Source organism: Gopherus flavomarginatus, chromosome 17 (assembly GCF_025201925.1).
Source record: "Gopherus flavomarginatus isolate rGopFla2 chromosome 17, rGopFla2.mat.asm, whole genome shotgun sequence".
Lineage (NCBI taxonomy): Eukaryota > Metazoa > Chordata > Testudines > Testudinidae > Gopherus > Gopherus flavomarginatus.
The window spans coordinates 17,798,092-17,822,655 of NC_066633.1; the positions used below are offsets into that span (position 1 = coordinate 17,798,092).

A 24,564-nucleotide genomic window follows, 5' to 3' on the forward strand; every position below is an offset into this window, starting at 1 on the left:
ATATTTCCTTCCTATGTCAAAATTTAGTGAAAATATTAATAAATCTTTGTCCAGATCTATTTAGCTTATTGGGAGTGTTTTGTTTTGATAGTGTACAGAGTTTAAACTTCTCTGATGGTTACTGATAAAAACACATCTGCACGCACATTTCCACCCTAACAATAACACAACACTGATGCCTCCTTTTGTCCCAACTAAGAAGAAGAAATTAATAATCTTAAAACCTACCGCAACAAGCGTTTGGCCCTCCAAATGGGAAACGTGCCAGAGACTCCATGAATTCCACTCATTAGGGCCTCTGTTATTTCTGTTCATTTTACATGGAAGACACTTAGATACCTGGGTGGCTATTATAAAACTGAAAATAGATCAAACCAGTTCTACCCAACTGCCCCAAACCATGTGAGTGGAGCTAAAATGAAAGCTGATGCAAATAATTCAGGGACAGATTTTGTTCCCTGCCTGCTGTATGCCTTTCCAGCAATGCACAGGAGCGGACAGTGTGTTGCAAAGGGGCCCTGGCTAGCTGCAGTTTAGAGGATGTGCTGTGGGTGGGAGTGAGACAGGGGAGTGTCTGTAGCACACATGACTATGGAGACTTTTTTAGTACTTCAAACTCCAGGGCAGGCCCAGGAAGGCTGCTGTAAATTAGAGCACCCCTGGGGCTGCTCTGATTTATGCAGGGGTGTTTTGGCCCCTGAAGCCGTGCAGAATCTGAAGAAAGCAGAAGGAGTGGAACAATTTGTACAGTGGAGGTACTGAGCGCCAATGAACCAAACTGTAAACCCTGTATATGATAAAAAACACTTAAAGCCAGTGGGTGCAGCAGCACTCCCAGTTCAAGAACCTATGAAAGGCAGGTGATTGACAGCCACCTGCCCCATCCCAGATTAGGCCTTCTGTGAAGAACCTCAACCTTTTCTGCTCCTTAAGGGGTCTGATCCAGCTCCCATATAATTCAGTGGCAAAAGTCCCATTTATTTCAATGATGAAAGATCAGGCCCTAAGAACTGAGAGGTTCCTGCATAAAATCTACACCTTTTCTGGCAAAACTCCTGACTTTTCTCAAAGCCAGTAACTTTTATCCCTGTATTTCATTCTTCATTTAGTACAATAAGCACTAAAGTGTAATAAGCCTGTTTCCAATGTTTGGGTCCTGGAGCATTTTCTAGGCCCTCCTCCTTTCTGCCTGGCTACTGATCCCAAATCAGAGAAGAAATATTTCTCCTCCTCTATAAGCTTGATTCCTTTTCATTTCTTGGCTACAGCATGGATCCGCCTTTCATCAAGAAGTCAGGCACTCTAAATGTGATTGTTTTCTTTTGTCCCCCACTGCCAGTTGATGCTCTCCTTGGCAGCCTGCAGTTTAATATAAATTGGGTTGTCTTCAGCATTTATCTGAGAGCCTTCAATATTAGTTGATTAAGAAATGCAATTAAGTCCTCGCCATCCCAGCCTTCTGTGACTGCCAGCGGCTGTGTATATTTTTAAGCCGCGCTTGGGGTTTTTACACAGTAGTTCAGGCTCATGATGTAGGGGGGAAGGTTTTGTATGCTTTAATTGCCAGTGTCCTGAGTTTAGTTATTTTCACTGATTGATCCTTAAGGCACCAACTCAGCAAGGTACTTCAGCAGGTGCTGAACTTCAAACACATGAAACATGCAGTTAATTACATTAACCTTTCTTTTACCTTGTCTTCTCTAAATACTTAGCAGCATGTATATTAAAAACAACCCTCCCCCCCAAAAAACAAAAATCCAGCACCCTATCAAAATGGCAGCAGGTATTCCAGGCACCCAAGGTTTTCTATGAATGTGTAACTAGCTGGGAGGTACCCACCAGTCTCAGACCATGGGGATTTGTCACCCCCTATAGTTGTTTGCTGGTATTGTTAGAGGCTATTCTTTTTCCCGCACCGTTGTTTCATTCTGGGCTGCATTGTTGTAGCTCTTTGTTCTAACTCTGGATCTTCTGGGAAAGGAGCAGGGGGTGTGATCTTAGTGCATGTTTAAAACAAATTAAAAAAATTAACTGCACCAAAACAAAAGCCTCCACTGGATGCACTTCTCCCCCAGGGGAGAAGATGGGCAAATAAGCACGTAGCAGATGTTAGTCTTGTTGCTTAATGGACTATTGGAAAACACTCGGATTCTGTGTGATGAGCGCGATATAAGAACAGTATAGAATTGACTCGTCTGTAACAAGGCTGAGTTAGTTTTGTTTTTCATTTTCCCCACTCTGTGACTCTTCCAAAGTTGGAGGAGATTTGAAATGTTAGTGAGGGGAAAAGAAGAAAGAAGAAAGAGAGGAAGAATGTGTGTGGGAAGGGAAGCCTAAATATAATTCAGTTTATTGCAATCACTGGCCAAAAAATAAATAAATTGGAAAGAAGGAAAAGAATGGGGGGAAAAATCAGATATTTTCAGTTCTAGAAAACAGCACCCAACAAAATTCAATTCAAAACAAACAAAACAGAAAAAAAATTCCCATCAAAAATCATTTTTATTGGTCCCAAACAGCATTTTTTTCCACCAAGCCAAAATCCCATTTTTGATCAGAAAAAAAATTTGGTTGAAAAATGTTGTCCGGCTTTCCTGTCTAACATGTAGGGCAGCAGGCCTGCAACAAGTCTTTCATGACTATGTAACCCTAGAATTGATTTCAGGGCCTTGTGCCCCTAAAAGCAATGAAGTGGTTAAAACCCAATGAATTTAAACATTTTGGAGGCATGGATAAGAAGCGGCCCTAGCTGGCTAGTTTCTTGTATAAGACTGTCCGGCCTTCACAGCTGTAGCCATTCCACGGAACGCAGACAGCATGAATGAATTGGCTGCAGTGGCTAGGGAGCTTTCCTCTCATTCTTTCCCATCTACCCTGAGAAGGCTAATGATGTCCATATTACAGTGTGAAGTCAGCTTAGCAGCCCTCTCTCCTCTCTTTCTACAAGCCAGCAGTGATAAAAGGGAACAACAGGTGAGGAAGTACGAGGCTGGGGTGGATATGGAGCAGTCTCTGCAGAGTCTATTAATATGCACCGTGGCATTATCTGATTGGCTGCTGGCAGTCCTATAAAAACTTGAATGGGTGACAATGGGACATTAGTGGGCCTGCAAAGCATCTGTAAAATCAGGTTATAAAAATTAGAACTGCATTTGGATCCAGCTTATAAAATGCAATTAATAGTCCTCAGTTGGAATGTTGCCCTGCTGCCAAGATACCAATTGACAGTTCACTGTGATGCTGGCAGACCAGGTGCCAGCTTGGCTCCTGTGCCTCGCTGAACACTGACTAATGCAGAGCTGGAAACATCTGGCTCACCTGTGTGTAAGCATTGTTAAAACAGCTGTTAGGTTATGAGTGTGTTTAGTGTTTGGACTTCATGAAATGCTTGTGAGTTGCTGCCTGCATTAATCTCACTTATAGATCTGCATCCCACGTCATAAAGCAAGATTTAAATATTTGCTTTGTAACTATAAACATGTTTGCTATGAAACTGGAAACTCACACAGGCAGGGGAGAAGCATCACCAAATGTGAAATACTAGTTTACCAGAGGAGGTGTCATCTCGTGCTCAACAAAAGAAGGCCTATAGACACCAGACAAATCATTGTGGAACATCTGTGGACAACATATTTTCTTGATTGTTTTCCTCACACCCACGAAGAAGGCACCTGCACAAATGCTTGTCCCATCACAGCTTCAACTCTGGGGGAAGGGAATAAAAATCCCAGAAGGCACTGTACTGCTTGGAATTTGGAGAGGGCAATATTTCTAAGCATAAGCAAGGGATCACAAGCTGCTTAGCCTGAGTTAGCCCTACAGGATATGTAGAACTTACACATTACAGCAGTTTCTATTAAGTTCCAAAAAGTAAGACTAGTTTGTGTCCATATGTTTACCTGCTTTAACCATGTAAATAAATCTATTTATTTTCCTTAATAAATCCTTAGAGAGTTTAATATAGGATTGGCTGCAAGCATTGTCTTTGGTGAGAGATCTGAGGTACAACTGGCCTGGGTTATTGTGACTGCTCCTTCGGGACCGGTAGTAACCTGAATATTATTGTGATTTTTGGTGTAAGGGACCATCTATCACAAAGCCAGCTTGCCTGAGTGACCAGATAGACTGGCATACCCAAGGTGCCTGTCAGTGACTCCATGTGAAAGCTGTTACAATGCTTGGGGAGTTCACACCTGGCACTTGGTGGTTGAAATGTAATTCTAGAACACACAACTAGTTTGGGGTTTGTGCCCTGGTTGGTCACACTGCCTTGAGGTTGGAACCCATGTTTGTGAGCCACTCCAGACAGGTTGATGGTTGGCGTGTGGGTTTTTTTTTTTCTCCTAAGTCCCCTCTGGAGCTGAACTGGCTTCACTGGGTGATGGTGTGATCTGTAATGAGCCACCAGGGGCGATGCAGAAGACAGAGTGAAGGCCAGTGTATGGGCTTCCCACTTTCTTCTACAAGAAACTGGCTGAGTCCTCCTCTTATATCCTTGGGCTGGGATTTTCAAAGAGCCTGTGGGAGTTGGGTGCTCAGACACTATGGTGATGAGCGTGTATAAGAACATGGATAGAAAGGAATCATTTGAATGCCTAACTCCTTTAGGAATTTTAGAAAATCCCAGCCTTCGTTGATTTCTCTTAGGAGTGAGCTAAGCTGAGTTCAAAACCCCTGTCTTGGATTGTTTGCTCTCAAGGGAAGGCACCGTGTCTGGAAAGCATCCAGCGCTCTGCAGGCACTGTTGCTACCTAAACAATGACAAGAATTCCACTTTGCTCTCCCTTCCTCTGGCCTTGTCTACCTTGCAGATGTTTTGCCAGCATAGCTAGACCAGCAGAGCACCCAGTGCAGACCCCGCACATACCATTGGAAGGAGTTTTTCTGCTCACGTAGTGACTCTACTTCCCAGAATGGCATACGCTATGCTGACTGACGCACTCTTTTGTCACTGTAGCTGCATTTACACGGGGGTGTTGCCTGCATAACCATGTCGGGTAGGGAGTGTGGTTTTCTCACACCCTGACTGACACATCTATGTCAACAAACCTTTGTAGCGGAGACCTGGCCTCCTGTCTTCTACTAAACCCAGTCTTCCTACCGCACTTAGGGCTTGTCTACATGGGAACAAAACACTCAGGAAACTAAACTGATTTGAGGCCACTTTCATTCTGAATGAGGGTATCCATATACGGGTGTGATGTGGCTTTACTAAGCCATTTTAAATTCACAGCTTTAGTTCATTTGGATTAGCTTTCCTGATTGTCCCCATGCAGACAAACTTTTAGAGCAGAATGTTCAGGGCAGGGGCAGCTCCAGGCACCAGCAAGCCAAGCGCGTGCCTGCGGCGGCAAGCCACGGGGGGCGCTCTGCCAGTCACCACGAGGGCAGCAGGCAGGTTGCCTTCGGCGGCTTGCCTGCGGAGGATCCACTGGTCCTGCGGCTTCGGCAGACCTTCCACAGGCTGCCGCCGAATTCGCAGGACCAGGGACCTCCCACAAGCAAGCCGCCAAAGGCAGCCTGCCTGCCGTGCTTGGGGCGGCAAAATACCTAGAGCCGCCCCTGCTTCAGGGAAGTATTAAGGGTATCTATCTGGGAGGTGCTGGGAAAACAGAATATAACTGTAAACTCTGTAAAAGCAGCTTCACAGTCTAGAGTGTCTGCCTCCGTCGGAGAGAAAAATGTCAGCCCTATGTTTGCCTGATAATGGTGCTGCCAGATGTCTGTGGAAAGTAATTAACACCTGTCTGTTGCAGCATGTGTGCCAGCTGTCCCTGAGCAGGGTGGAGTCTGTGTTTGTATTATTCATTAGTGATAACAACACCACACACGTGCAGGGGGATCCTGAAGCCCTTGCGCAAACACAGAGTTAACTCCCGTGTGATGTCTCACTCAGGTGCACGCAGTAGATACGGGGACCAGGCCAGGACCCAGAAGGCACACAGCACTTGTGAGTCAGATTTTAAAAACACACACCAGCTACCCGTTGGCACTTTTGACAGTCTGGCTCTAACTGTGGGTACTGAGCCTTTGGAAAATCTGGCCCTATAAAAATGCCTGACAGACTTGAAATACAGTGAGCTGGCTCAAGCTGGGCACCCAAAATTGCCTGGGGAGGGAGGTCTGTGGGAGAGCTGAGAATAGACCCCCAGCCCCCATCACGCCGTCCTGTGATTTAGAAATGAGCATTGCTTGCACCCTTTGAAATCAATGGGAGCTTTGCCTAAGTGAGGATCGGGGAGCTGATTTTCTTCTCCTACCCCAATCCCTTTTCCTTAGTAAAATAATTGCAATTGCCCTCACGGTTCCAGGAGCAGCAGCACATTGCTGCTGTTAGGACCAGTGGCTCCCCCTGGACTTCTGAGCATGCTCTGTAATTCCCCTCCGTAATATGCAGGACAGACATTTGTATGGGAGAAAGGAAGAGATTACTTACTGCATAATTCATCTCTGCCTCACTCTGCTTTGAGGCCACAGCCTTTGCTTTGCAGATCAGTACCTGTTTCACTAACAGTGGCACGAGATATTGCGGGGACCTCTGATCCAAAGGCCTTCCCCACCTTTCTGAGGACCTCTTTTCATCCTGCTGTTCCTTTATTGTGTCATTCTGGAAGAAGAGGTCACCTGGAGCCTCTTTGTAGCTACTGCTCCGGTCTGACTCCTAGGCTATGTGCTGGCATAAAGAGGAGAGAGAACTCTCAGTCAAGTTCATAACCCATATAAGAGTGTGTAACTCATTTGTAATCTCATGTTTACATAAGAACATGGGCAGTGGGACAGATCCTCTGCTGTTGTGAATTGGCCCAGTTCCATCAAAGTGGAGCTACACAGATTTCTGCCAGCCAAGACTCCGGCTCAGAAAGCATCTCTAGAACAAGCAAATGTGAGAGCAAGGACGCTTGGGTTCTCTTCCCAGTTTTATTCCTGACTCTGTGTGTGACCATGGACAAGTTACACTATTTCTGTGTGTCTCAGCTTCCCCCTTTATACATTAGAGGTAACAATAATCATTGCTTACCCCGTGAGGTGGGGGGAGGGGTTAATTAGTAAGTGTCAAGTGCTGGGAGAGCTTTGAAGGTGAGGTGATATACGGCTGTATGTTGAGTGTGGTTATTCTCCATCATTTATTAGTTAGGAGGCTGTTGGAGCAGGGAAACTAAGGCTGTTTGACCCACCCTGCCAGCCTTGTGTGTGTCTCAAGGATTTGTGTTTTGGTAGCACCAGTGGAGGAGGTTTTCCCTTATCCTAAGGCGTTGCGCAAACACATAGTTAGAGACAGGCCTCGCTCCAAAGCAACAGAAAAGTCAGAATTGCTCTCCTTGCTTTACAAGTGGGGAACTGAAGCACCGAGAGATGGAATGACTTGCCCAGGGTTTGTGTAGCAAAGCTGGGAATTGAACCCACATCTGTATTCTAGTCAAGGGCCTCAATCCTGAGGCCATCTACATCTCTAGGTTTCTGCTTTTTTTGTTTACTTGATTCCCTGTCTCCTCGCCCCAGAACACATGCAGACATCTCTTGATCTCTTCCCTGCCCTTTCCTTGGGTCACTTCATGGAGGTAGCTCCTAAGAGGTGGTGTTACCCTTTGGATGCAGCACTTCTGCATTTCTTTCCCTATTTACTCCTAACCCCCCTCCCCGCCATGTTTACATCATGGTCCCTAAGTTCTGAACTCTTTCCCAGTGTATGGGAGCAGGTATCCATGTAAATTCTGCTTTTTCCCATTTTGAAAATCTACTCTGAGGTCCCCAGAGAGCCTGCCTCTGCCTTTCTGCATAACTTGGGTCCCAGGCCATGCAGATTGGGCTGACCCTCATCCCATCCAGAGCTCCTGGCAAGTCCAGGGCTTTTAGATTCTTCAGGGCTAGCTTTTGCTCTGATCTCCTCTATACCCTCACCAGGGCAAATCGTATCCTGCCTGTGGCACAGCAAAAGGATGTGCCAGAGGTGTCTGAGTAGCGGAGAGGCAGCCCTGTTTCAGGTACTCTTCCAACAGTTTCTCACTCCATTTGCACATCTTCCTACTCTGCTTCTGTGGGTTGCGTTAGGATGGATGGTCACAGCCTGTAGCAGAGGAGGGACAGCCGCTGCTCAGATTGCGCCCACAGCACCCCAGAACCATTCGGGGGCTGCCGGAGAGATGGCTAGAGGCAGCTGGGGAGACGTTCCCCCCTCTCTTCTCCTCATAGCAAAGGGGCTGATTCATACCCTGTACGAGGAGCACATTTTCAGTTCATAAGCAGCTAGATTCTCCGATTCTAGGTACACGCTGTCCTCTAAACACCATCTCCCTCGAGCCATGATGTAGTGCCTAGATGGCCAGTGGTTGGACACCATGTTGTCTGAGACGTGGGGTAGGGGCAGTGCCTCTTCCCTGCACCTGTAAAGTACGGGGCATGTTTGCAGGGCTCCGTAAATACCAGCTCTCCCTCTCCACAGGTGAACCTGGTGCTGAACGAAGGGAAGTCCTTGGGCCTCATGATTCGAGGAGGAGCAGAATATGCTCTGGGCATTTACATCACCGGGGTGGATAAGGGCTCGGAAGCGGAAAGCACTGGCCTGAAGGTGAGCCGCGAGCGCGGAAGTGGGGGGTAGGTTTGGGGCTCACCTGGGAGCTGGGAATGCATTTAGAAAGCAGGCTCTCAAGTCGATGTGAGTCTCTGTGCTCGTGCTGCTGACACAGTAACCCAGCCGCTGCACTGGGCCTCTAGGAGTCCGCCTAAGCAATCCCTCTAGCGCTGGGTATTGCTCCTGCTGAACGGATGAATGGTTACAGGATGATTTTTTACGCTGGGCTGTTAAAAACAGTCTGCAAGAGCTGCCACAGCAGGGGAGGGATGGGGGCAGGGGCACCGTACACAATGGACGCAGCCCCTCCGGAGCAGGCGGCACCTGCCGTTCTGCACTAGTGCACTCCCCGTGCTACCTTGTTTCTCATCCGAATGGAAGTCTGTCCACCAGGAGCTAGGCTGGGGTCTGGACGGAAAAACAAGTGTCACTCTCCCGTCTCCCCGTGCTACAAGAGAAGAGGCTTTTTTCTATTAAAGTGACTGGGCTTGGTGCCCCCGGCCCCCCAGTGCATCTTTCTCATTCCAACCTGATCAGAGAAACCTGTCATTGCTAGCCACTTGGAGCTGCAGTTTTGAATCCTTCCTCTCAGTACTTCCTTGGGAGTCTGCATTAGCTACAGTGATTCCGGGGGGAGGGGGACTGCACTCACAGTAGCAGCAGCTGGCACGACACTATGTCTGTGTTGGTTTCCTTCCACTTGGGTGACATTCGCAAGAGTGATCTCCATTAACGATCGGCACCGTAGGTGGCAAACACAGGGCTGAGCCTTTGCGCGGCTGCAGGCAGCCTAAATTGATGCGACTTGCCTCTGCTTCTGGCCACTTCCGCATCGCCATATTCAGTTCCTACTGTTAGGACCAACTAGGCTGACTAGATAGCAAGGGTCAAAAATCGGGATGAGGGTGGGGGGTAATAGGTACCTATGTGAGAAAAAGACCCAAAAATCGTGACTGTCCCTGTAAAATCGGAACATCTGGTCACCAATGCCTGCTTCGCGGTTGTCTTGGAGATACAAGGACTGAGAGGATCAGCTACAGCACCTCCCGTGGCATTCTCTCTGCAGCTGGGTTGCCCTCATGCCCAGGGTTTGGTGCACGGTCACTGCTGAGGTAGCATAAGGCAAAGCCCTTTTTCTGCTTGGTTCAAGGGACTCCCTGAGCCCAGTCCTTAGCCAGGAGAGAGGTCTCGGCAAGGGAAATGCAGGAGCTCAGCGGGTGGCTCAGGCTTTGATGGCAGATGCGATAGATAATGATTTAATATCAAACAGGAAAATTGTAAAGGAGTTGTTAAGAGACACATTGGACTCTGGAATAGTCCGTAGCTCCTCTGATTGGGAACTTGTTTCAGAAGCAGGTTTTACAGGTTGTAATTTCTCGCTGTGCTGCTCAAAACAACCCAGTTCTGTTTGGCCTTTCTCAAAATGGCCCATCTCCTCAGGGTCACAACTTTATGCTCTTCATCTCCATTTTGGTGCTATTCAGCAGCGACTGAGGGTAAGGTGTTGTGGGGGGTTCCCTTGGAAATGTGTAGGACTGGTGGATAACAAACTCCTTGTGATCAGCTGTTTATGTTCCCTCAAGACATTGACAAAGGCCTGAATTATCAGGGATCAAGGTGTAATCCACCTTGATCCCACTGCCCTTGTGATGGGCTGGCAAATTACTCCCACTACCCCACTGCTAAACTTTCTGCAGCAGAGCACTCATCCCACATCCTCCCGGCACTGCCCTTCTGATACTACTGCAGCGTGTGCTAAATTACCTGAGAGTGGAAGCTGGAGAGAAAGGATGGGCCAAGGGTTAGGGGGGCTGATTTGGGTGATCCAGGTTCAATTCCTGCTCTGCCACAGACTTCCTGTGTGACCTTGGGCAAGTCATTCAATTTGTTGATGCCTCAGTTTCCTTTCTGTACGCTGGGGATGATCACACTGCCCTGCCACAGAGGGTATTGTGCAGATAAACCCATTAAAGATTGTGAGGTGCTCTGATAATGCCATGCTGGGGGCCAGGTAGGTACCGTACATAGACTGTGAGCTAATCTTCCTTCAGTCTTTCTACTCCCAGCTGTCCCTACAAACCTCCAGCACTGAACCATCCCCATTCTATTCAGTTCTTATACCACCCTTGTCATATGGCCTCTGGGATTGTGGGCTTCTCCCTTTGGAACCACTCTGCCTACATGACAGATCTTTTAAAACAGCCGTTCTTTGAGATAACAGCACAACCCTGGCCCTGTGGAGACATTGATACTTCCCCTAGTTCATGTACATGAGGGGCAGCAGGAACAGTGCTCCATGGCAGCTGAAATCTCAGGGCAGCAACTTTACCCCATTCGTATTTACCATGGCACAGCAGCTGCATTTTTTCCCCCAAAGTAAAAAGAAAACAGACGTGCCACTTTCGGACATAACGCAAGTCACTGGGCTGAGGTGAGATCAAACCTATGTGTTCCCAGCACCGACCTGTCAGGCTCCCGCTTGTAAACACTGCAAGATTAATGGCAGGAGAGGGAGGGGAACTGGTTTCCATTCCCTGAGATTATTTTCATAATCGATGCCTCCATGTTCCACCAAGCTCCCCCAACCACCCCCCGTCACCACCCAGAGAAAATTGCTGCTTTCCTAGCTCAGCCAGGAGGCCAGAGCAGCTAATGGAACATCTGGGCCAAGGGATACGTATAGGAAAAAATAATAGTTGCCATACCAAGAATACAGCCTTCTATTATCACCCTCTCTGATTATTTCCATTTATAATACACAGCATTCTCTCTCTACCTATCATTTCATCTCCCAGGCAGTATAGGGAAGGAAATAATTGGAGAAGCTTCTATAAAAATGCACCATCTAATTCTGTGTTATTTTCTTCCACATTGACCAGGTGAGGATTAAGAGGTGGCAGCATTTTCTGTGCAAGGCTTCATGCCGCGAGCATTGTTTTTACATTACATCTCTGCTTATTGATTCTTTATGCCTTGCGGCTCGCTGTACTGTTTTCCTGTAACTGGTTTGTGCGTGCCAGGAGCCTGACGCTTTGCTGAATACCAGGTTCTGCATGCTTGTGTATAGTTCCTTCTCCCTGATTTGCGTACACTGCAAGCTGTAAATTTGGGAATATTTGGTGGAGGGAGGAACAGAAAGGGGCCTCTGGCTTGTTGTTATCCACATAGGATGATACTTAGACTAAAGAATGCACATGCACACTCCCTAAGCTAACACGGGCAGAGGCACAGAGAGACATGATTCTAAGATGTGGAAAGAAACTGAAGTTAAACAAGTTCTTCCAAGTAACGGGTTATACCAGGCAAATAGAAAGACTTCCATTCCCTAGGGGCATGATCCAACATCTGCTGGAGCTGATGGAAAGACTCCTATTGACGTCAATTGGCATTAGATAAGGTCCTAAATTACAGGATATCTCTATGCATATTAAACTATGTTGTCTGCCCTCAGCTATATTTAATATGGTGAATGATAATTTTATAAGTGGATCATTAACTCCAGTCCTATTAAGTGTTCACCGAAGAAGTCAGCAAGTATCAGGCATCTAAAGGATGGCCTTATGGTTAAGGTACAAGACTGGGATTCAGGGGGTGTGGATTTCATTCCTAGCTTTGCCCCAGGTTCCCTGTGCGACCTGGGACAAGTCACTTACAGACCAACAGTATTTGGTGAAAAGCAGCCAATGGAGACAATAAACAAATGAGGAGAGCACAAAGAGGGGTTTAAATGTGTAAATTTCAGCTCCTGTGGCCGGATTTTTCAAAGGAGCTGAACGCTGCCTGAGCCGCCAAGAGACCCAGTGGGCATTGTGCTTTCTTAGGGCTTGTCTACATCAGAAAGTTGCAGCGCTGGTGAGGGAGTTACAGCGCTGCAACTTTGAAGGTGTACACATCTGCAGGGCACCACCAGCGCTGCAACTCCCTGTTTGCAGCGCTGGCCGTACTCCCGTTTTGTCTCGGGTGTAGAGGATCCAGCGCTGGTGATCCAGCGCTGGTAATCCAATGTAGACACTTACCAGCGCTTTTCTTGACCTCCGTGGAAGGAGGAAGCCTCTGGTAATCAAGCTGGTCTCCTTTCCCGGTTTGCTCTCTCGTTCCCGGAGCCACCCAGCAAACCGCAGGGAAGGAGATCTGCTTGCTCTGGGCTCCGGGAACGAGAGAGCAAACCGCGGCAAAGCGGGTCTCCTTTCCCGGTTTGCTCTCTCGTTCCCGGAGCCCCGAGCAAGCAGGTCTCCTTCCCTGCGGTTTGCTGGGTGGCTCCGGGAACGAGAGAGCAAACCGCGGCGAAGCGGGTCTCCTTTCCCGGTTTGCTCTCTCGTTCCCGGAGCCACCCAGCAAACCGCAGGGAAGGAGATCTGCTTGCTCTGGGCTCCGGGAACGAGAGAGCAAACCGCGGCGAAGCGGGTCTCCTTTCCCGGTTTGCTCTCTCGTTACCGGAGCCCCGAGCAAGCAGGTCTCCTTCCCTGCGGTTTGCTGGGTGGCTCCGGGAACGAGAGAGCAAACCGCGGCGAAGCGGGTCTCCTTTCCCGGTTTGCTCTCGCGTTCCCGGAACCCCCCTTGAAGCCGCCCAACAGCGCTGCAGTGTGGCCACATCTAACACCACTTGCAGCGCTGGTTGCTGTAAGTGTGGCCACTCTGCAGCGCTGGCCCTATACAGCTGTACTAATACAGCTGTAACAACCAGCGCTGCAAAACTTTAGATTTAGACATGGCCTTAGTCTTGAAAGCATCATTCTTAGCCTCTCTGTGCTTCAGGTACCCCCAAAGCCCAATAGTACGCATTCACAGGGGCAAAGGGTTTGTTAAGGGCTTCCTAATCCTTACATGGACAATGCAAAGCATTCAGTGAAAGCCCACTCCCAGCTAATTAAAATCCTACTGCAATTCAGAAGTACTAGCCTCAGAACATTAGAACACCCGAGCCATGAAACAGAGAGCTCTTCAGCTGTCAAGAAAACAGCCTTGATTGTTATAAATGGTCAACATTGAAATATTTATACCCAAGGTCATATTTTGTTTATCTTGTCATGAAACTTTTGACACATTTTTCTGAACCTGCCTCAATAAGTTTCTTTAATGAAAAATCCAGGATAATGGTTAACCCTATCTGATGGGTTGGATCACAGAACCCCCCTTGGGAGCTGCCACCTGATGTGTCAAGATTACCTCTGCCTGTGCTTTCCCTGCCAGCTCGGGGCCCCAGCACCCTGTCTTGCTGAGCCAGACACTCCCGTCTGCTCCAACACAGACCCAGGGTCTGAATTACCTGTCCCAAAGCTGCAGGTTTACCTGAAAGCAGCGTACAGAAGTGTTCTTGTCTTTAACACGCAGATGCCCAACTCCCAATGGGGTCTAAACTCAAATAAATCCGTTTTACCCTGTATAAAGCCTATGCAGGGTAAACTCATAAATTGTTCGCCCTCTATAACACTGATAGAGAGATGTGCACAGCTGTTTGCCCTCCCAGGTATTAACACATACTCTGAGGTAATTAATGAGTAAAAAGTGATTGTATTAAATACAGAAAGTAGGATTTAAGTGGTTCCAAGTAGTAACAGAAAGAACAAAGTCAGTCACCAAGAAAAATAAAATAAAACAGGCAAATCTTTGTTTAATCAAACGGTATGCAGATAATCTCACCTCAGAGATGCTTCAGTAAGTTTTTGCCTCAGACTGGACACCTTCCAGGCCTGGGCACAACTCTTTCCCCTGGTACAGCTCTTGTTCCAGCTCAGGTGGTAGCTAGGGGATTCCTCATGATGGTGCCTCTCCCCTCTTTGTTCTGTTCCACCCCTTTATGTATCTTTTGCATAAGGCAGGAATCCTTTATCCCTCTTTGGATTCCCACCCCCTTCTTCTCAATGAAAGCACCAGGTTAAAGATGGATTCCAGTTCAGGTGACATGATCACATGTCACTGTAAGACTTCAAGCCTTCATTCCTCCCAGCCTGACTCACAGGAAGGCCTGCCTGCAAACAGCCATCTGCAGTCAATTGTCCTGGCTGATGGGAGCCATCAAGATTCCAAACCACCATTAATGGCCCACACTTTGCATAATTACAATAGGCCCTCAGAGTAATATTTCATATTTCTAGTTTCAGATACAAGAGTGATACGTTTATACAAATAGGATGACCACACCCAGTAGATTATAAGCTTTGTAATGATACTTTACAAGAGACCTCTTGCATGAAGTATATTCCAGTTACATTAAATTCACTCATTAGCATATTTTTATAAAATCATATAGACTGAAATGTCACAGCCTAACTCTGAGAATCCCTGTAAATAATTCCTTTCCCATCCAGGTAGACTGCCCCTCCTTAGTTATTCCTTTGCCTCGCTAGACCGCGTTAGCTCTCCTAATCTTACTTCATAAATCAGTCCCTCCAGCCCCCGGTCACTTTTCCTGCTTTCTGAACTCCGGTCACCTCCTGGTAACGCGGCACCCAGCAGAGACCGTAGTATTCCAGGTGTGATTGGTCAGCAGCTGCATATAGAGGCTAATCACAGCTCTGTGAAGTGAATGGAAAGCTTCTCACTGCACCAGGCCCACAGAGAGGGGGCATGACCTCCCTGCTGTGCCACGTGATGCCTTTGCATGTGCCAGATGACACATGCATTGATCTCATTTGCTATCCATCATCACTCTAGGTCTATTCAATATTCCTGCCTTCCACTGGACATCTCCTTATGTATTAGATCACATTCTTCCAAGTTGATTCTTTTTTCTTTTTTTTCTTTTCTGACCATGTTTTGAATCTCTCTAGGTCTTTGTATTAGTTCTCTATCCTGGCTGGGGTTTGCAACCCCTTCTAGTTTAGTAGATATTAATGTCATTTCACCTTCATCTTTTGGTATATTAATGATGTTAAATGAGGACAGTCCTAGCACTAACTCCTGTAGCATCCCATTAGCCACCTTGCTCCCAGATCAATTAAATGCTAATTAGCATTACCTTTCCGTTTCAAGTCTTTTCGCTCATGTTCAGTCCTCCCCAAGCCAGTTTGAATTAATTTTGCAATGTGCAGTGTCCAGTTCTTTACTGAAATCCATCTATATTCCATCCACTGCATCTCCCTTCATCTAGTCCAGGGGTAGGCAACCTATGGCACACGTGCTGAAGTCGGCACACAAGCTGATTTTCAGTGGCACTCACACTGCCCAGATCCTGGCCACAATTCTGTGGGGGGGGTCTCTGCATTTTAATTTAATTTTAAATTAAGTTTCTTAAACATTTTTAAAAACTTATTTATTTTACATCCAACAATAGTTTAGTTATATATTATAGACTTATCAAAAGAGACCGTCCAAAAACGTTAAAATGTGTAACTGGCACACGAAACCTTAAATCAGGAGTGAATAAATGAAGACTCGGCACAGCACTTCTGAAAGGTTGCTGACCCCTGATCTAGTCATCTTGCAGTTCTCTCCAAACAAGCCACCAAGATTGTCCAGCCAGATTTGCTCTTTATAAACTCACCTTGCTGGTTCCATTGCCCTCTATGGATAGTGTTCAGCACCAATATTTTGGGGCAGATTTTCAAAAGTGCTCAGCTCCTAGCAGTTCCCATTGTTGACACCCAGTGTGATGAGCCCTTTGAAAATCTGTCCAACAATGTCCAGCGCAGTGATTTTTCTCTCTGAATACTTCTCTTATTCTGCCTTTATTCCCCTTACTGGAGCTAGAGTTACAGCACAGTTATTGCCAGGATCAACTTCAAAAAACCAAACCAAACCTGGCACTACATTTTCTCTTCACTAATCATTAGCTGTCCTTGGTTTATGAAAAATGGTTATTGGTGTTAATTAGTAAAATCCCTGGCAAGAATGTGTATAACGTGGGCTGAGTGATTTGTGTATGCCCAGTTTTTCTAAGAATTCCATCACTTGCTTTTCATCAGTAATTATTGTACTGGCTCTATAACTGATAGATGTATTTTGCCTGTAGTTTCTCCTCTCTTATTATTATTCCAGTAGCACTTACAGGCCCTAATGGAGATTGGGGCCTCATGATGGTAGGCACTATGCAAAACACATAGTAAGAAACAGTTTCTGCCCTGAATATTTTATAAGCTAAATAGCCAAAGGGCAAGCAGGAGGTGAAACAGGTTGCTGATAGATGACATGACCTGTCAAAGATTACACAGCACATCAGTGGCAGAGACCACAAGAGTCTAGGTCTTCTGAGTCCAAATTAGTGTCCTTTCTGCTGGACCACACACAAAACAGCACCAGAAACTGCTGGCTAAGACGGTCTTCTCCTGTCACCCTAAGGCACTGTTATAACAGCACAAACTGATTGTGCTGCACCCCACCACGGGCATCTACTCCGGCACCTGTAATGCCAGATCTAATCATGGCGCTGGGTCTCCTTCATTTCCTTTATCTGCTCCCCTCCCTAGACTCCTTATTATGAAAAGGGCTTGCTGGTGTTTTGAACCTCTATGAAATAGTTATGATGGCTCATTAAAACTGCATGTCTGTCTTGTACAAGAAAAAATGAAAATTTAATACTTGATATGAAAAACTATTAAAGATTCATAATTGCAATAAAACTCCTCAATAGAACTTGAATTTTCACTGTTTTAGTACTGCAGTGCCATAGACACTCTTTATTTTAGCAGCAAAACTCCATTCCAGTATGGATTGCTCAGTGCATTAAAGGGGGGCCCAGGAGATGATGCTCATTGCACATTTAATTCAAGGCTTCTTCATCCCGACGTCTTACCCGGTTAGACTGTTGTGTAATTTACCCTAGTTGTTTCTATGGTGGTTAGGAATTTTCTGAACGTTGGTTTAAAGCCAGTGGTGTGTGAAGGGAATTTGTGCTGATTTGTGAATTCTGCTCTCTGAGAACATCAAAACCCATGACATTTGTGAGTTAAACTCACTCTAACAAAGTAGCGGGGCTGCCAAGTTTGCTGTCTGCCCGACCCCATCTGCAGCTCTTTCTCCAGTTTGCCTGGTTTCTGTATCTCACCAGCTTAGACACATTCAGCTTTATCTGCTTCCAGAGCCAGTGTAGAAACTCAGTGCCTGATCCTGGAGCACCTTTCACTGGAGAAAACTGAGGAGGGAACAGAGCAAGTTTGGGCAAGGTGAATGATTGTTATGAGCCTCTTGCTCCAAACCCTGTACTGCTGTTCTCAGGCGAGGCAGCAAGAAGCCATGCAGAAATGTGGGGAACTAGGAGTCCAGGCCACCAGTCACCATCTCCGTTTTGTATCACTGCCTTTCAGAGGCTTTGTTTCAACTATTAGCTTTCTTCTTCCCCTGGTACTGCCAGCACCGATGTCCTAGTGGGCTCAGCTCAGTGACAAAGAGTACTGGGAGGTAGGAAACCTGAGTTCTATTTCAGACTCCTCATAGACTTAAGGTCTGAAGGGACCATTATGATCATCTAGTCTGATATCCTGCACAATGCAGGCCACAGAATCTCATGCACCCACTCCTGTATCAAACCCCTAACCTATGTCTGAGTTATTGAAGTCCTCAAATCATGGCTTAAAGACCTCCAGGTGCAGAGAATCTTCCAGCAAGTGATCCATGTCCCACTCCTGGTGTGGTCTGGAGTGAGTCTCTGGCCTCATCTGCACCAGTCCTTTCTTCCGAGCAGCTCCATAGCTGGTGGGGCTGCTACCACACAGGGCATCAGCTGTTACTGGTGTTTTACCACCATCCTGTTAGCCAGTATTATAAAATGAACCAGGATGCTTACGCTGAGCTAGAAACCAAACTCCGTGCATGCTTTTCCATTTCTGTTAAGCTTTATTGTGGAAATTTACCAAGGAGTTAAGTTGTTCAAGGCTGGGGGTTTTTGTACGTGCCTGTGGGATCCTCTCCTGAGCATTATATATGAATGTTGCTAGGCACTGGAGTACAAAACAGTAGTTCACATTATGGGTCTAATACTATTTGTACTTTACAGTCTACTGGCACCCGGAATGGTATTGTATGGAACGCAGAGGCGAAAAAGGGGGTGAGATATATTAATCTCTTGCTTGTCGTAAACACAGCACCCTATACAAATAACTCAAATGAAGCTCATCCTCTGGAGCAGACACAGATTGAAAACTGCTTCCCGGGGCTGGGGAAAATATTAACTCTTTCTCTGGTCAGTAAAGCAGATTGATCTTAGCTTATCTGACATTTCGTTAATCAGTAAGCTAACCCTAACGATCCTCTCCACAGCCATGAACTCAATGATGGGAGATTCTTGCTGCCTGGGGTTAATAATGATGCTTCTTGTCAAAGCACTTTGAGCTCCTTCCAGGCAAGATGCAGGAGGAGGTGGTATTCAGAAGAGGGGAATGATCCAGCCAAGAGGAGCAGCTGCATTGGTCTTTGCTGACTAAGCCCTTGTTGTGGGTGCTGTTACAGTCTGACTCTTAATGGCTGGAAAATGCCATTTTTACATGGGCTGCGTGAATGAGGTTTGGGTTACTGCACCGGACCTGTTTGCTAGAGAGAGACAATTGTCAGATGCCCTCTGCTGCAATGGCACATGATGGGGTGGTTTTGCAGAGATGGGAGAGGCAGAATCTGTCTCCAACACACACCTGCCATTATATAGAATTCAGGAAACATTGGGCCTGATTCTCAGCTCATGCTGGCGTTACCCCAGTTTAACTCTGACTCCAGGAGAGTTGCACGTAGGAAGAGACTGGGGCTCTATATCTGTAGCAGGCACTGGACACTTATGGAATAACCAGCTCACAAGGAAAGTTTCTGCCTTACCCCCATCAGACACTGGTTTGTTCGTGACCTGAAGCATGAGGGCTTATATCCCTTACAGATTTTGTTTTATTCCAGTTTTAACTATAGAAGGGGAGGCACTGTTGTCTACTGATTAGAGCCCTGGCCTGGGAATTGGGAGACATGAGTTCTATTCCTGGCTCTGACACTGGCCTACTGGGTGATCTTGGGAAATTACTTCACTTCCCTGTGCCTCAGTTTCCGATCTGTAAAGTGAGGATAATGATTCTGACCTTTGTAAAGCACTTGGAGATCTACTCATGAAAAACTCAGGGACTTATTTTATATGGCTATAAAATAATTTATATCTACAGATCTCAATGCACTTTACCAAGGAGGTCAGTATCTTTATCCCCATTTTACAGAGGAGAAAACTGAGGCATAGAGGTGAGGTGACTTGTTCAAGGTCACCCAGTAGGCTAAGCGCAGAGCACAGAATATAACGTTACAGTACTGTGCCTTTAGCTCTTATAAATGCCTTTTTTAGCCTCTGTGCTAACTTGCGGCACAGAGTTCCACAGATCGTGCACGGAGTCCCAGTTGGGTTCCTCTGATCAGTTTAGAATGTGCTGCCTTTCCATTTAATGGAATGCCCTTTGTTCTCTTCTTATGACAGAGGGTAAGTGAGAAGCACCTGACTCATCTTCTCAATCTCATTCAGTATTTTGGATACTTCTGCCACCTCCCCTCTCCTATGTCTGCTCTCTAAATGTGACAGTCCTAACCTTTTTCATCTGTCCTTTCCTGGAAGCCTTTCTGTGATGCTAATCCTCTTTGTTGCCCTCCTCTGGAACGTTTTCTATTTCTGCTGGTGTCCTTTCTGAGATGAGAGTGACCACAGTTGAAGGTGTGCTCAGGGTGAGGGCATAGAATTGATCCATAGAATCATAGAATCATAGACTATCAGGGTTGGAAGGGACCTCAGGAGGTCATCTAGTCCAACCCCCTGCTCAAAGCAGGACCAATCCCCAACTAAATCATCCCAGCCAGGGCTTTGTCAAGCCTGACCTTAAAAACCTCTAAGGAAGGAGATTCCACCATCTCCCTAGGTAACCCATTCCAGTGCTTCACCATCCTCCTAGTGAAAAAGTTTTTCCTAATATCCAACCTGTAGAACAGTTTGGGAGGTATTCTGTATGGTTGGCTTTACACAAAATCTTGTTCCCTTTTTTTTTGACCACCGCTGCATATTGAGCAGATGTTTGTTGAACTGTCCACCACGCTGCCTAGGTTATTTTCCTGACCATCGATGTGCATGTGTTGTTCCTTCCGATGTGTGTGACCTTACACCACTCTACAAATAATGTTAGCTGCATTGTGTTGCCCAGTCAGTCCCCCAACTTTGTTAGTCCTTCTTGTTGTCTTTGAGTCTGAATAATTTTGTCATCCACAAATCTTGCTTCTCCTCAGGTCCCTCCTCACATCATGCATGTTTCATTTCCTGATGCTTTTACGTTTAATTTTTCATTGCAGCCACCTCATTATGTGCATATACTAATATCGGTATGATTTCCATGTCACTTTTGGAGATCTCAAGGGCAGAGAGCAAGTCATTAGTTAGAACTCTCCTTTGTGGGATGGGGATTTCATGCCAGAGGAACCCAGAGCACTTTGTAAATTATACACAGGGGTCAGTTTACCTACCATGGACATCCAGCCATGTCTGGGGTGGAACAGCACTTCCATATGGATCAGAGCAATGTTGTGGAAGCACAACCAGGGTGGAGCGTCAGTGCAACAGAGAGACAAGCCAGAAGAGTCCACCAGCCCTTTATTTCAGTTTTACTGCTTCTGCATCTACCACACCCAGATCCAGCCCTTTGCACTTCCTAGTATGATCCATTACCAAATCTCTTAAAAGTATGGTCCAGTGGTTCTCAAACTTTTGTACTGGTGACCCCTTTCACACAGCAAGCCTCTGAGTGCGACCGCCCACCCCATAAATTAAAACCACTTTTTTATACATTTAACACCATTCTAAATGCTGGAGGCAAAGCAGGGTTTGGGGTGGAGGCTGACAGCTCACGACCCCCACGTAATAACCTCTTGACCCTCTGAGAGGTCCCAACTCCCAGTTTGAGAACCCTTAGTATAGTCCATTACACATAGCGAATTTGGGATAGGCAGAGGTACGAGCTAGTCCTCTGGCCCTCTAGCACGTTTCTCTGTGTGGAACATGTGCGCCTCGCCTGGGAGCAGCATTGGGAAGGAAAGTGGGCTGAGCTCGTGAGCCAGACCCTAGAACCCAGCTAACCGAGGAGTCTCCTCTGTCCCGCTGCTATTCAAATCCATTTTATGGAATTTCTCAATAGCTGGCATCAGGAGGGGAAAACAATCACAACAGGTGGCTGGCATTAGGCAGTGCAATTAAAGGAGCCGTGTGCATCTTTAGGGGCTCAGCAGGAGATTATGGCACCAGGATGACAAAAGCAGACAAGAGCAAGTGTCTCTGTTGCCAGCGTGCACTGTGACCAGATTATCTAACCCCTTCAGAGCACAACCAGCCCCCTCAAACGCTTCATGGCAGGCTGAAATCTTCATGTTTGGAGAGTAGAGACTGGCCTTGATCCACTGTTGCCCAATGAGAGACCTTTCAAGGTCAAGACTGCAATATTTTCTGGTGCCACGTGGCGTATGGTAATTGGCATCTCCCCACCTGCCTGACATACACAGTAATAAATGCAATAATAATGGGTAGCATATTTTCTTGGTGGACTTCACCAAGTTGCATGAACGTTGTTCTGAAGAGAGGCCAGGCCAGTGGTTAGGATACTAGTCGCAGGCTTGGCAAACCCCGAGTTTAATTCTTGGGCAAGGCACTTAGTCTCTCTGTGTCTCAGCCCCACATCATTTAAAGGAGGGTGCTGGCGCTGTCATACCTCAAGGGTTGGGTGAGGCTCAGATCACAGTGGCAGCGTAAGCCGACTGATCATTGTCCCCACACCCCATGGCATGGATGTTAAATGACTTTTGCAAGCTAGTCAGTGTCAGGAAAAGAACCTAGGTCTCCTGATGCTTTATCCTTGACACACACAGCCAAATTCTGCTCCCTGTCACATTGAAATCAATGGAATTACAGCAGTAAAACTCTTGGGCGGCATGTGAACCCCCTGTTCGGGGAGGCTAGCCCCCATCCCGCCTGTTCCACCCAAGGCTCTGCCCCTCTCTTGCAGGCTGGACTGCCAGCACAGCCCCAAAGCCGGCTGGCACCTGGAGCAGTCCTGAACCCTGTCCAGACAGCCAGCGCCTGGAGCAGCCCTGAATCCCGGCTGGCCCCACAGCATGCGGAGGACCCCAAGACCCGGTCAGCCAGCTCTGAGCCCCGCCATGATGGGCAGAATGAGCCACACTGGAATTGATTTTTCATTTTATTATATTTCTTATATTTAGCTTCAGCTGCCCTCCAAACAGGGAGTTACTGAAGGTAACGGCGTGTTCCACTGAAATCGAAGCCTAAAGACAACAGCTTTGTCAGAACAAAGGTCTAAACAGAAGGCTGGGGGTAAGCAGATATGAAAGAGCTGTTTCAAAGAAGCCACTTATCAGAAAATTAGGGGATCATGATACAGAGTGGAAGGAGGAGGTGATTTTGATACACTGGAAGCCAAAAAAAAAGGCCAAAACAATGGTGCATATGAAGCAATGTGGAGCAGCCCGAGGAAGTCTCCGATTACAGTGGAAATTTGGGCTATGGAATGAAATGACGGATGATCTTAATTAAAGGACAGGGAGGACTAAGAGGCAGAAGAAAGATAAAGTCTAGTCCCTGTCCTCAACCCTGAAGCTGGCCTGGGTTTGGAAGCAGGAATGAGATACTGTGGCATTAACCCCAGATGCTGTAGTGGGGGATTGGAGTCTCATAACATTAGCGGGTGCTTTATGGCCAGTCGACTGCATGCAAGTGAGCAGGGACAGAGATTGAAAAGGTGTCCGCTCTTGGCGTTCTGCTCAGGAGGACTCCCAGTGGGTGGAGAAGACCTCTGTCGAGTTTTGCGTAGTTTAGAGTTATTTTTAACCAACGGGGATTTCAGAGCACTGCACATTAATAAATGGAGTGGGGAGATTGGTCTGGACTGGAACCCTGGATACAAGCTCCTTCAAGGTTCACAGATTGGCCCGTTTTGGCAAATTGTATGACTGCCTAGTGCTAACGTAAAGCTGCAAACATATAGCAAAACTCCACACGGAAGTAGTAAGTTCACAGTGACTGTGCTGAACTGACTAATGTGTCCCCATTGCCTTTTACTGCATAGAATCTGCACTGCTCCACTATGTGTCATATATGTTATACGGCTAACAGCTGATGCGGAGTCTCCCTTAGCTCAGCTGGTAGACGCTGTGCTTTTACAGCAGGTTCAGGATCTGAGTTCTGTCCCTGCTGTTGCCAGGATGTTCCAAGTGGCCCTGATAGACAGGCTAGTGAGAAGTTTGAAGTGGCCAATTGTTCGCTCTGCAGGTGACTCCCCATTAGATTTTCAAAACAGGGAGTGTGAGCGAGGTACCTACTACACCCTTGTTTGCTGAGAGCTGAGCCCTGTCATGCCGAGAGATGGACGCCTTGCTGCAGATAAAACTCTCAGCTGCACTGTAAAATGATTTATCCATGTGACACTCCAGGCAGCCACCATCTGGCCCAAGCCAGAGAGATGATAAATTGCTTTCCCCTACGACAGTGTGATGAAGCACCAAGAAGCCAGCCCATGGGAGGTAGCAACACTTCTTGCTCTGAGTGGGTGCCGGGTGCAAATGGATTAACAGAGCAGAGTTGTTAAAAACAGTGCAATGTATCATGCAGAATGTGCACCCCACCCCCGGAGCGAATTGCCCAGAGCCAAGAAGCAGGGTTTGCAGCTCAAAACGGAACCACGCCCAGATTTCATCCGGACTTGGAAGGGTGAACGGCTGACCTGGCACTGATCAGGGGAGTGGAGTGTTTTCCCAGCTCCTGACTTGGTTTTTAAGCGCCTTGTGGGGGCTGGGAAGTCAGCTGGGGGTTTAGGAGTGTTTACAGAATAAAAGAACAGCGTTAATCCAGCCAGTGAACCTAGGGCCAGATCCTGCTGGCTTGAATGAGATGAGGCTCAGCCCTGGTCTACATTGCGAGTTTAGTTCGAATTTAGCAGCTTTAGATCAATTTAACCCTGCACCCGTTCACACGATGAAGCCATTTTTGTTAACTTAAAAGGCTCTTAAAATCGATTTCTGTACTCCTCTCCAACCAGGGGATTAGTGCTGAA

The 24,564-nt window shown here is 46.9% G+C and overlaps 1 protein-coding gene across 1 annotated transcript in view; it reads left to right on the forward strand.

Moving 5' to 3' along the window:
* WHRN (whirlin) overlaps positions 1-24,564 on the forward strand; it is a 103,172-nt gene that overhangs the window by 37,781 nt on the left and 40,827 nt on the right. The window contains 1 exon segment of the mRNA XM_050926458.1: positions 8,441-8,566. Coding sequence (XP_050782415.1) covers positions 8,441-8,566 — 126 coding nt within the window.